Source organism: Schistosoma mansoni (genome assembly GCF_000237925.1).
Source record: "Schistosoma mansoni, WGS project CABG00000000 data, chromosome 2 unplaced supercontig 0193, strain Puerto Rico, whole genome shotgun sequence".
NCBI classification, from domain to species: domain Eukaryota; kingdom Metazoa; phylum Platyhelminthes; class Trematoda; order Strigeidida; family Schistosomatidae; genus Schistosoma; species Schistosoma mansoni.
The window spans coordinates 406,413-419,670 of NW_017386002.1; the positions used below are offsets into that span (position 1 = coordinate 406,413).

The 13,258-nt window shown below is 33.9% G+C and overlaps 1 protein-coding gene across 1 annotated transcript; it reads left to right on the forward strand.

The window, feature by feature from the left end:
* Positions 1-1,075: 1,075 nt before the first annotated feature.
* Smp_122820 (hypothetical protein) lies at positions 1,076-10,041 on the forward strand (the record flags this gene model as incomplete). Its single annotated transcript, XM_018791522.1, has 7 exons — positions 1,076-1,161; positions 4,844-4,919; positions 4,965-4,997; positions 5,041-5,188; positions 5,237-5,651; positions 7,702-7,811; positions 9,350-10,041. The coding sequence occupies 7 exons, from the start codon at positions 1,076-1,078 to the stop codon at positions 9,475-9,477; spliced, it is 996 nt and encodes a 331-aa protein (XP_018645329.1). The 3' UTR covers positions 9,478-10,041.
* Between the last annotated feature and the right edge of the window lie 3,217 nt (positions 10,042-13,258).

The window sequence follows — 13,258 nt, forward strand, 5'->3', positions numbered from 1 at the left end:
AGATTCGATAAACTGAGTAATTCCGATTTAATGCATATGATGTAGTTTGAACTGGTATCTTCGCACAGTCATGTGAAAGCTTACGAGTGGTTTTCATTGACATCAAGAATGAATAGTCATACAGTCCAACTTGATTTTCAGGGTTTATTTGTTGTTAGGTACTGAATAGGTTAATGGGTTACCTGTGTTGTCTGAGAAATGCTATTTTAGTCAAACCTTTAGCTTGTTCCAAATTGTTTTGCGGATAATCAACTTTAATCTGGAGTAAAATCCCATGGGGTAGACAAAGTGTGCTATATTGATGGATGAACTGCATCAGTGTCCTTCACAATATCCATCAATATTAGTGGGCATCATCTAAGAGGTGTTCCAACAACATTGCACTCATTTAAACAGAAGTTTTTACATGAGGTAAGTTTGATGAAATCTCGAGATACTGAGAAACTGGGTGACAAGATTACATCATTGCATGGTCCCAGTGAATTCAGTTATACTAATTCCAAAAGTCCATTACTTGATCGGAGAAAATGTAATCTAACCTTTGAGCTGGTCCATCACTCTCCGATTAATAATGCTGAGTTGTTTTCGTACACACTAAATTCCGCTGAAACTTCATGCACATAGTTCCCTTTATCATTTTGAAAAGAACAAGAATAAAGATTCTTGCAGAATAGTAGGAATTCTCCTAATATGCCTGAAATATTACTAGTCGGTTTGGAGCTTTTGTCTGAAGATCAAGATCGTCCGAGTCACCAGACGGTAGTAATTGAAATAAATTATTTTAAAATATCCTGTAACAGCCCGAAGAACCAAACTATTAAGAGTGGCTACGGCTCTAGCACGTCTACAAAATGATCAGACTAGACAGGTCATATAAGTCGTTGCTAAAGTGCGGTGAAGACTGATAGTAAAGAAATATTACAACATTGTCACGAAGACAAATGATTCAAATAAATTATTTGACACATTGGCAGAAAGGCACATGAATTTCGAAAAATTGTTTTAATTAGCCACACTCATAAAAATACATATTAGGGTAGAAACGCAGAGCGTGGGTAGTTAAACGTATATCAACATGACAACAATTGAGTATGGTGGAGGGCCATCACTTGAGCAACGTCGGGCATTTGCAAATTTGGAAGATGGGGGACATGTGCCTGGGTAAATTACTTTTGTCAACCATATTGGATTTCCATTTTTATGAACACAGGACTTTATTGAAAAATTGTTGAATATTAGTTAGAAGTTTATATCAATAGTTATCACTTCGGGCAATATTTTAAATGAAAAATTCTGAATAGAAGTGTAAATTTTTATCTCGGCCAGAGTTATATACTGAATAGGAAATCTAATTTCGCATTTTTATTTGACTACACAACTAACTAATGTATTTTTTATGATTGTATGCACAATAACTTTTCCAAATGTATATAGAATAGAGACTAATGGATTGAGGGGTCTCAACTTGTCGTCCTCATAAGAAGTGTTATTTGATTTGGAATACAGTCTTTGGTATTTTAGGAATAACAATCATGTCTTTGTGACTTAAGTTTTAGTGGCTTGTTGGTCTAGCTCCAGTTTGATCTTACTTGATTCACTTTAGAGAATAATAGGATGAAATACGTTGAGTACGGGAATGGGTTTTGGATACTTACATTTATTCACTCGTTCCGCCAGACAATAAGAGAAATGTAGCTGAGAAGAACCGGGGAAAGTAAACATATTAGCTCGCTATACTACTCGTTAAGAACGTTAATATAGCTCAAAACGGACAGTTGGTAGTGTGGCAAAGAGGCAGGCATTGTATAAAACAATGAGTGACAGACAAACACACAAGGCTCATAAGTGCGGAAATAGAACGACAAAAAGTAAGGAATCTATGTGAGCTGAAGCGTACAATTTCATATAAAAAGAACACGGTTAATGTGAAAGTTAAGATAACTCAAAGTTAGGTGCTGTCTAGGGTACTTAAGTCCGTTCAATAGCTGTTGTGAATCATGTAATTGTCAATTGGTACTATAAACTACAGTTTAAAACGCTTGAGCCGTGCTTTACTAGACGAATGGTGTTAACCTAAATATAGGATATAAGAATACTAAACCCAACACGTCTTAAACAGTTAAGTTGGTAAATTAGTAGTGCCATATTGTAGCTGAAAGAAACATGTGTGGGTTGTTAAGGTAAGGGATTCATCAAACTAAGTTTTTCGATGGATGTTTAGTATACAACTCTGATGTTGTCAGTTTTTATAGCCTTAATTAATTGGATGGATTTAAACACCAACGACATGTTCTAAACTACGATGCACACTATTATTGGTGTACGCGCTTGTTATCTATTCGTGTGATCGTTTTTAACTTGATAAACTTGGATCTTTGGGCAAATATTCTATTTTGTAGATTTTAGTGTTGGTTTTGTTCAGGATTTAAGAAACACATAAAATACATTATCTTAGTACAAATGAAATTGGTATTACGTTAATTCTTCCAATTTATTGTACTTTGCCTATTTGTCTTTATTTATTTCTATATTCATACACCTGATAAGAAAACACTAAGGAATAGTGGTCAGTGCTATAAATTCATTAATAGAGGTTGAGGGTTTCAGATAAAGCTACATTAATATTTTTAAGTACATCTGAGGATCATTTACTAGTAATTTCGGGTTTTTTGTGTGTCAGAATAGACCTGTAGTCGACCAACATTTACAGCTCATTAAATAAGCTGAGTTGTAGGGAAAAGTCTTGCGCGTAACTTTTGAATACATCTTTCGGTTTACTCTGAAAACTGACTTCTTATAAGTTACTAATAGAGTTTATTTCATTTCTTTATATATATATACATATATATACTTAGTTCACAACTATAATTAGGTTTACTTAGAACTGCTGTTTATGTTGTTAATCTTTTTGTTGTGCGGCAATTAAATAATGACGTTTTGGATGGATAAGCATTCATTGTGATCTCATAATTGTTGTTAACTATTGTTCTCTCCGTCAAAATCCGTGAAATCTCCAAGTATTTTGTTAGATAGCCATAAGAAATGAATATGTGCTATGTGTAACCAGGAATTGATATATTCATAGATTGACATTTGGTCATATAAATTAGAAATGAGAGATTAAGTTCATCTCATAGTTTTTCAGATATTCGAGTTGTCTTACAGACGTAAAGTTTTGTTTTCTTTAAAAAAGATGTTATTTTCCATGAGACTCTATTTGATAGATTAAAGTTGCTTATGTGGAATTCCTGTTCGAATTTATTCCGCCACAGAATGAATCGAGATCCGATTTTATATAGGTTATTTCTTGATGAATGTATTATCGTACTATAAGAAAAAACAATGGACATAGTTATTTGTTGATCTGTTTCTGGTAGTTAGGAATTACAACGGAAATAACTTTTAGATTTAAGGCAGTGTTAAATAATTTAAAAATGCGTGCCGTACACATATCGTTTAATGCTAAGAAATATTAACACATTAGAAATTAATGGATTTACTTATCCATTAGTAAAATTAATAAGCATATTCATAAATTTCTCAACTACTTCCTGGATAGTCTGAAATAAGCATTATAGAAAGCAATGAAATGGAGTTATGGTATTGGCAATTAAATAATAATATATCCTTTTTACCCAGGTCACATAAATATATCATCATTTTATTGTTTTCTGCTTAATGCTCAGCTTACTTGAAAGTATCATGTCAAACCTTAATATTAGTATCTTTCAACTGATTAACTGTTCAACCATCATTTTATTCTTTTGATGTGAACATTTTGTTTATGTTTAATGAAATTCGAATACCTTCAAGACTAATTATGTTCAATGTAAAATAGAAGTTGAAGTGTTTGTAAGAAAATATGTTTATAGTGAAATGGCTAAATTATAGGTTTTTTGTAATACCGCTTATAAGAATGGTTTATAAAGTATATTTAATTAAACACATAAATATTCGTATAAAGGGGCACCAGTTTTATATGCGCCACACAAATCTCATTTGATTTGTGTGAGGGCTGTGATACTGCCCGGCTGCCCAGAGCTAAACAGGTGGTTTTATTAGGGGGCCACACACGAAACCTTCGAGCATAAGATCTGATCCACAATGCAATGGAGCATCGTAAGGAGATGCAGTCCCACGGTAGCCGGTGACCAACGATTGATTCACACACCATTTGTTCTTTCAGGATACTGGAGCCCATATGCACCACTGGTTTTGAACCATGATTTTCCAACTCCCCTTGGTGGACTTTCCGTGTCCACCAATCCGGTTAAAGCACCGGGCATCCGCTTTTCGTCCTCTCAATTTCGTAAACAACATCGGTGTCACGAGAAGGCAGTGAGTAGGACTTCTCTGGCAGAGGCTATATACGCGTGGCCATGTGAGAGCATTTTGAGAGAGAGAGGGGACTCTACACATTCATAGCTGTACCAGGGCATTTTGGGGCTATGAATGAAAGTGTTCACAGTAGATTGTAAAGTTAAACCATAAATTTAGTAGCTTTAGCATGAGATTTACAGACAGTCGTAAAATCTCACTATGACGATTCCGTACAAATAAAAGTGTATACACTCTTTATATTCCTTTAATCCTTAAGATTAAAATCGCTGTTAACGAGGTATGGTAACTTGGACCGATGCATAAATGTGCCTGGTCCTACGTTGTAGCTGACTAACTGACTGACAAATGAAGGTTGGTCATGTACACCTGATTAGTTGGTTAATATGAATATTATTTGTACATTCATGTAAGAGTAAATCATTTAAAGTCTACAGACATTTGGACTTTGATGAATATTAAATTCAATCAAATTTGTGTAACTTAATTTTACTTTTGCTTTTAGATATATGGGATTTTGTCCACAATTTAAATATAGATATGGTCATACTTTTGGTAAAGAAACATCAGAAATAGCTAAAGTAACTTGTTTGTTTGTTTGAATGAACTTATTTTAAATTATATAGAATCTACCATATTATTTTGGGCCAAGAATTCAAGTGAGTATTATCTATTTTTTCATAAATAATTGATTCCCCGTAGGGATCACATCATTTTTACCCTGTTACTAGGGAGAATAATAAATTTGATCCATTAAGATCTAAGTTTAATGATGATGTTCCTGGAATAATGTTACCAAAATCAACAGGAGATAATAAATATACAGAAGGAATGGTACCAGGATATTCTGGTATGTATACACTATTCATACACTATTTCAATGATTATTATTTTATAGGTAATATACCACAAATGAATTTTAAATCTGGTCGAACATATCGTAATCTATCTGATGAATGCGTTGATCAATTAGTTAAAGAATATAAATCTTCTGAGTTAAGACAAAACAGATTAAAAGAATCATCCAACTTGATGACTAATCTTCATCCTGTAACATATGATCCTTCAGTTAAGAATCATTTAAATATATGGACTGATGATATGGTTAAGAAGAATTCTGATGTTCATTCGTATATGAGTTCAACTGAACCACCTATTCCTGGTTATAAAGGTTTTATACCTCGTATGGATACAACAGAAAGTGGTTTAGCTAAACGTTTTCATGAAGCTGCTCAAAGTAGTTTAGAAACATTTAGAGATGAATGTAAAAATCATTTTGATCATATGGATATGCCGATGACTAGATTAGATACGTAAGTTGAAAAGATTTTATATACCGTTTGTGTAAAGAATAAAGGTAAACGTTAAGCCGTTTTGTTCTTATTATGAATTGATTCAATATAACAAAAGATGAAACTGTAAAGATGAGAAGTCGGAATAGTAGGTGGTTTCTTCCTGCCAGGCATACAAAGAGTAGTTTGTATAGAAGGAACTTGTTTCTAAGAATGGGAATGTAATACGAACAACACTTCTCTAAATATTGAAATGAAATCAATATTTCCAGGGTGGATTTATTGTAAAGACACAGAGAAATGTTGAATTTTGTATAGTTACAGCTTTGGGTAACCTAAATATTTGGGTTAAGTAACTTTTATACGAAAGCTAAATGTGTGATTTAAGATTCATCCTGTAACTCATTTCAGCAGTGGTTACAAATGACAGAAGATAAGTTTGCATTATCTCTTATTAGATTAATGGAATTGATCTGTTCTTACTAGATATTTAGATGTATGTCCGCCTGTAGCTACTCCGGGGGCTATTACCTGTCCCAAGCACGGGTAAAGGGGGGGGGGTTGGGCATGGGGTTAGCGACCGCATCCCGTAGAAAACCACTTCGCTAAAAAAACACTAACTAGAATTAATGTCCAGAAATAATTTGCATTCGTTTTCTCATTATATTATCTAAATCAATCTTTTTGATTAAATTGACCAGTAGGTGGTTCTAATCATCATTAACATGGGATATCAAGATTCCTTGCTGAGACTTCAACTTAAAGACTAAGTTATACTTAAGATTCCAGAAATAATGGTACTATATTTGTTTTGAAATACAGTCTTATAATGGTACACAATAACGTCACTTAGTATGTACATATCTCATATGTTACGGTATCAGTCACGTCCTCAAGATATAGTCATATAAAATTGTGCTCTGCGAACAATTTCATCACAATTAAATTTGAACATGTACCATAGATGTTAAATGATAACAAATAATCATATCAAGGGGAACCGTAAGACTTTGATGAAAGTAAATTAATCTCTTAATCTATAAATTAAGTCGATTGATAGCAACAAATAAGGTTCCAAAGAAGAGAACAAACAAGAATATGAAATGTTGAATGGAGAAAGAAATAGCACAATAGAAATGAATAATGAACTAGATGATTGAAAATACAGGGCATTTGTTTCTTTTTCCGAACAGGAAATTACAACCTGCTTAACAAGTTAGTGATTGACTATGTGAAATCAGTAGGCCAATGAATAAAACTTGGAGATTTGGAGTGATAAGTACGAAATTTGAGTGTTGGTATGAAAATAAATACAGCGATGCAGGTACATCTAGCACAGAAGTCTGAAATATGACAAAATGCGTCTCACGAATTCCACTAATGGCCATTTACTGTACAAACTATATCATTATGTTCTGAATACAATATCAGGTAAAATCCAGGACTAAATAGGATGGCTGTTGATGAAATATTTCAAACTAGAACAAAATAAATGTTCAATGAACATTGATATTTATAGATTCTCTAACCAATTCTCTAACTTAAATCTACACAATGATAATGATCATATGCTCACTAGTGACAGGCTCCAAGAGGTGTTTCTTGGAGTTCTAGTGATAAGCAGTAACCAGTGAAGTTCAAGCAGGTCTGTTGTGAGGTATCAACTTACAAAAGACATTGATGAATGGTTGCTCAATTTCGTGGATTAGTTGAAGTTAGACATTAACACCATTGGCTGCCGGCTGGCTTAGTGGTCTAGTGGTTAAGCGCTCGCAAGCGAAACTGGTAGGTCTTGGGTTTGAATCTCGCAAGGCAGGATCGTTAATGCGCACTGCTGAGGAGTCCCATAATAGGACGAAACGGTCATCCAGTGCTTCCAGGTACTCCATAGTGGTCAAGCTTCAATAAACTCATGATGTCAACTATTGAAATTACGTGCACAATCTTCCTCACATCAAAATCTTTTATTGTTGAGAGAGATCAGTTTTTTTTGTAATTTACGTGGTTGAATATGATCTTACCATTTGAATGCCATATTTTCTACATTGAAATTGTCATTTCTTATTTTTAGTTCATCACGTCCACATAGTTCAATACCATATACACCAAATAGTAATTATTATAGTGCAAGAATATTTCATCAAGAAGGTATGATCCCAGATTATGAAGGTCATATACATGGTAAGTGAACTACTCTTATTATTATTATTTAGATTAAAGTGATGTAATCTACTTGTTACTATGGAACGTTTTTGTTTTTATATAAGTAACCAAATGATCCAAGCATATTAGGTAACCATTTCAGTCAGGTAAACCTAAAATGGTGAAAAACACTTGTCAGTTCTCTTGCTTATGTAGTGAACAAGAACACAACTGTGGGGACAATTGAATGTATTTAAGCAAAAAATTACAGACTATCCCACTAAATTCTGATAACCATACAATGGACAGTTAACTTGCAAAATAACCATCAATGGTCTCAATCTTTACTATTCCTTCTGTAAATATAAGTTCACCTTCTCTAATTTCATTGTTCATGCATTTTCCTACCAATTACGCTTCATTTCAGTTCTTTCCTTATCGGTCTTCTGCCAAAATACATTCTATGTCTGACCATCACCATATACTACTCATATGGATATAAGTAATCCACATCACACGCTTGATATAACAAAATGACATAGAGAGATATTTCAGTTTCATCATGGTAATTGATGATTATTTAGTCATTTAAATGTTCTGTTTTATATTTCATCTTATCAATCTTTATTCGTACCACAGTTATGTTTATTCATGGTTAAATTGTATGAATGAGTCTTGTTAAACTATATGAAATGTTCATTTAGTATTGTTTGTTTGAATCTTCCCATCGCACAAGGAAGTGGCTATGAGGACTCGGTGGCCGAGTGGATAACGCGATGGCGTTTGAAGCGAAAGGTTCTTGGTTTTAGTCTCAGAGTGAATATCAAGTCTGAGATGTAGGTACATCCAGCTGACGAGTCCCAAATAGAAGGAAACGCTTGTGTTGGATTTCACTGCTAGCCACTATCCATCTTTGCTTATATGAAATGTTTCTTAAATGAATTAAGTAACAAAAATGATGATTTAAGTTTGTGAAGATTCAAACTGTAGTTTATGAGAGACAAAACTCTTAAATATCACATTCAATCTTCATGTGGAGAATGATATTCGGCGGCCTATGCTCCATTGGGAGTAACAGGCGAATGTAAGTAAGTAGGTGAGTAATTGAGTACGTAAGTAAGTGAGTAAGTAAGTAAGTAGGTAAGTGAGTACCTAAGTACATAAGTGAGTAGGTAAGTACGCGCGTCAGTAGGTACGTAAGTGAGTACCTAAGTAAGTAAATGTATTTCACAAACATTGTTATCTATTGTCAATTGTATAAACTTATAGTCAGTTATGGAATCATGAAAAGACTCCGTTTTATTGCAGTCATAATAGGAGAATAAAACACCCTCAAAAATTGATTTTGTGGACTATAAAATTATTATTAAAAAAGCTCTGGTAGGTCCTGGGTTCAAATCTCGCGAGTGCGGGATCGTGGATGTGCACTGCCACTAAAGTGTCCCACAAAAGGACGAAACGGCCGTCCAGTGCTTCCAGGTTTTTCATAGTGGTCTAGCTTCAATCGACTCATGATTTCAACTATGAAAAGAACAATTTTGTCAATTTTCCTTTTTTTATTTCTATTTTGTGAATAGATTATCAATATCATGTTGGAAAGAATTTTGGTAATACAACACGTGATTTAGAAGTATGTGCTCATCCATATTCTTGTTATGGAGAATATTTAAAAATAAAAAATTTAACTAAAAAATATCTTTCATAGTAACAAAAACCAACTTGACTTTTTTTTTCTTTTTTCTTTTAATCTTTATTACTTGAAGCAGCTAACATGACGAATTTTTTAAAATTTGAATGAGCGCCCAAAATGATTTGTTTTAATTTATATTTTCTTTATTTTTGACTTTGTGTGTGTGTGTGTGTGATACCATTTTTTTCTTGATAATATGACTTATTTTCTATATGGATAACAAATTTTTTTGTTATTTCTAGTCATTTCACATTTTAGTTGTCAACCAGAGATTATTATTATTTTTTATGATAGATATATCCATCTTTAGTTTATTTATTGTTAAGATATTGATTTGAATTATTTTTTTCTGTCGAGTTAGTTTTTCCACGGGGTGGAGTCGCTAACCCTATGCCCCAACCCTCCTCTTTTATCCGAGTTTGGGACCGGCATTAACTTTAGAAGAGGTACAAGTGAAGTTATTGTGAAGACATGCGACAATCATTAAAAAAAAAGAAAGAAAAAACATTGAAAATCTATGAATATTTTTGTTTAGTTATTTTTATTTTATTTTTCCTTCAATAAAACAATCCTTAGTTCATTTATTTATTATTTATTTAAACACATAAATATTGGTACAAGGAATCACCAGATATATATGCGCCTCACAAATCTCATTCGATTTGTGTGAGGGCTGTGATACTGCTTAGGTGCCCAGACTGAAACAGGTGGTTATCTCAGGGGGCCACATCCGGAGCCTTTGACCTGAATGTCTGATCCACAAGGCAGTGGAGCATCGTGAGGAGATGCAGTCCCATGGTAGCCGGTGATCAACGGTTGATTCGTACGCCATTTGTTCCCTCAGGATACTGGAGCCCAAGTTCACCACTGGTTTGGAATCAGTGTTTTCCAACTCCCCTAGGTGGACCCTCCATGTCCACCAACCCGGTTACAACGCCGGACATTCGCTTTTCGTCCTCTCGCTTTCGCAAACAAAACCCCCGTCACGAGAAGGCAGTGAGTAGGACTTCCCTGGCAGAGGCTATATATTCGCTGGCCATATGAGAGTATTTCGAGAGGGAGAGGTGTCTCTCCCCACTCTCGGCCGTACCAAGGCATTTGGGGGCAAAGCATGTTTCAGTCAGTTACAACATAGGACTAGGCACATATATGCATCGGTCCAAGTTGTCATACCTTGTTAGCACAACAAGATGAACACCGAATTCATAGAAGTAGTGAAGTTAGTGGTGGTGATATATACAAAAGAAAGGTTTTATATAAGGATATAGTATAGGAAGGAAGAAAGTAATGAAGCAATTTTAATCTTAAGGTTTAAGGGAAGTTAAAGAGTGTATAAACCTACGCCATTGTGATTGATTCTGAGCCATCTCATCTTATATTTCATGTTTGCTCTCTACATTAAATGTTGATTTTTATAACAATCTGATCATGCCTGTAAACTGGTGTGAATTCTGTAAATATTATTTTCAGAATATCTATTATTATTATGGTGATTAAAATGAGTTTCCATCTTAAGCTTTCCTCTTCCTATGCCATTTTCCTATGGTTTCATGGCATCAATTGCAGTTTTAACCTTTCTGTCTAACATAGTTTCTGCTGTAGACAATTGGTTAGGGCTGATGCATTTAGAGTTATTCTGTATACCGAAAGAGAACCATCAATAAAAGTTTTTTTTATCTTCTCCTGTTTAACCTTTGGTAGTGCTCTCCAATGAGCCCTGAAATCCAAAAATGAAAATCATATATTCCGAAATATGAAGTTGACTATGAGACAGGAGAGTTGCAGATCATTCATAAAACCAAATTAAGTCTTTCGACAGGTGCACACACATAGCTTCTTTTAATTTAAAAAAATGTTGAAAATTTACTGTCAGATTTATGCGTATGCAAACAGTGTGTAATGACTATTACACTGTCAGGAAGCTAGCTGAATCATTGTCCTGTAAATTCCTTTGCATACCACATCCACAAATGTGTTTACAGGTTATTAACTCCCATATATATTTGGAAAATATGTGACGTTCTCCTGATTTTGAATACACAAATATATTCCAATACCATTCTGTTGCTTGAGGTGATCAGCTTCGATCAGTTATAATTTTCATTTATACTGATCTGTATTAGCCTACATCGAAATTTCCCTCTTGTCCAACAATCTATCGTCGATCTGAGGACTGATTTCTTTACATTTTAAGACGAACTACATACCATGGCAAATAAGCTTGCAGTGAGCGGTGAATTAGTGTGCAAAACCAATTCATCATTCCGTTCAAAATTCTAGAGTGTCTTTAAAAATTATAGAAATTACACATTAAATACTTCACTTGTACACCATCTATCGGTTTTCATTTACATTCTTCATAATTTTGTCAAGTGTGTTTGTATACCGATTGCACATTAGAATTATCACACTTGCTCAATATATTACGGCTGCATTGATTCACCTCATCATCATATCCGATTCAAATGAAGAATGACAAGATCATTCACAGAGTATCAAAGAACTAGTAGACAACAATCTGCAACCAACAGGGATAAGGCCTGACACATATAAAGAAGACGGTAGTCAGTAGTTGACTTTGGTAGATGTGACATCTCATTGACGAACTTGAAGATTGAATTTCGATCAGTCTTTTTGGTATATTTGCAAATTGTGTGATTTGCATTGATCTAAGCATTGTGACACTAGTTATTTACAATTGATGGATTGTAGCGGGCAGTGTAATCCAGCATTCGTTTCTCATCCTTTTTGAGGTTCGCCAAGCGAAAGCATCAACATCAGTATTGATTTCTACACCGAGACTAGAACCAAGTACCATCCACTTCATGTAGTTCATATTTATACATGAACTCGGGTTTGAGAAGTTAGTTCCAGAATGTTGAATGATATGAGTAGATTGCAGTTAACATTGTGATTCACGGAAATCAGTTATCATTTTGACGAGTAACTGTCGTCTAACTGTTTTATTCACTATATCCCTCATACTATTCTCATTTTCATCACTAACTAGTCCGATTCTTATTGCAGGTAAACCATATTAGAACTCAAACATCAATTGATAGGCATTTAATTTCACACATTACATTCGTTTACTTCATCAATGTTTTCAACATAAACAAATAAGAGTTAGTTAATATTAACGGTGAATATTGTTAATGAAAGAAGAAATTTGTGATTGATTATTTAAACAGTAAATTAATTGGTACAACAATATGGGTAAATGAGAAATGAGTTAAGTTCAGTTCAGCGTTCGCAAATTCAAATTCATTTAGTTTTCGTCGTTACCTTTAATTCTAACAGAAACAAAAGAATGATGTGTAATATAATAAATCATACAAGTGTACATTGGAAGTGAACAACTGGACGAAAGTAACACTGTTTAATGGATCTTGATCAACAAGTTTGCATTCATTCGAACAAACATGCTGTAAATCCCACTGGAGTAATGGATCAGAAAATCACCATGTTGTCGAGTGTCAACTGCAATCGTAAACATTCATTCAAATCTACTTTTCCTTAGACTGTATCTCAAATATCCATTTGAATAGATATTTCAATTCAAAAGCAACTGTGTATTAAATCGAGTGAACCGACGTGTAGTTGTACGTAACTGTAATTTGCGTATTTCAATTATCCAAACACACACAATATGTCGTCTGAATCATTAGCCTATAAGATAATCCTTTGAAGCAGTGTGTACTGAGGACAAGTTTTAAAATGAAAAATGAGAATATATGTAAGTCTGAGCAGTTAAAATGAATTAGGATAGATGTCTACTGAATCTTACTGTTAGATA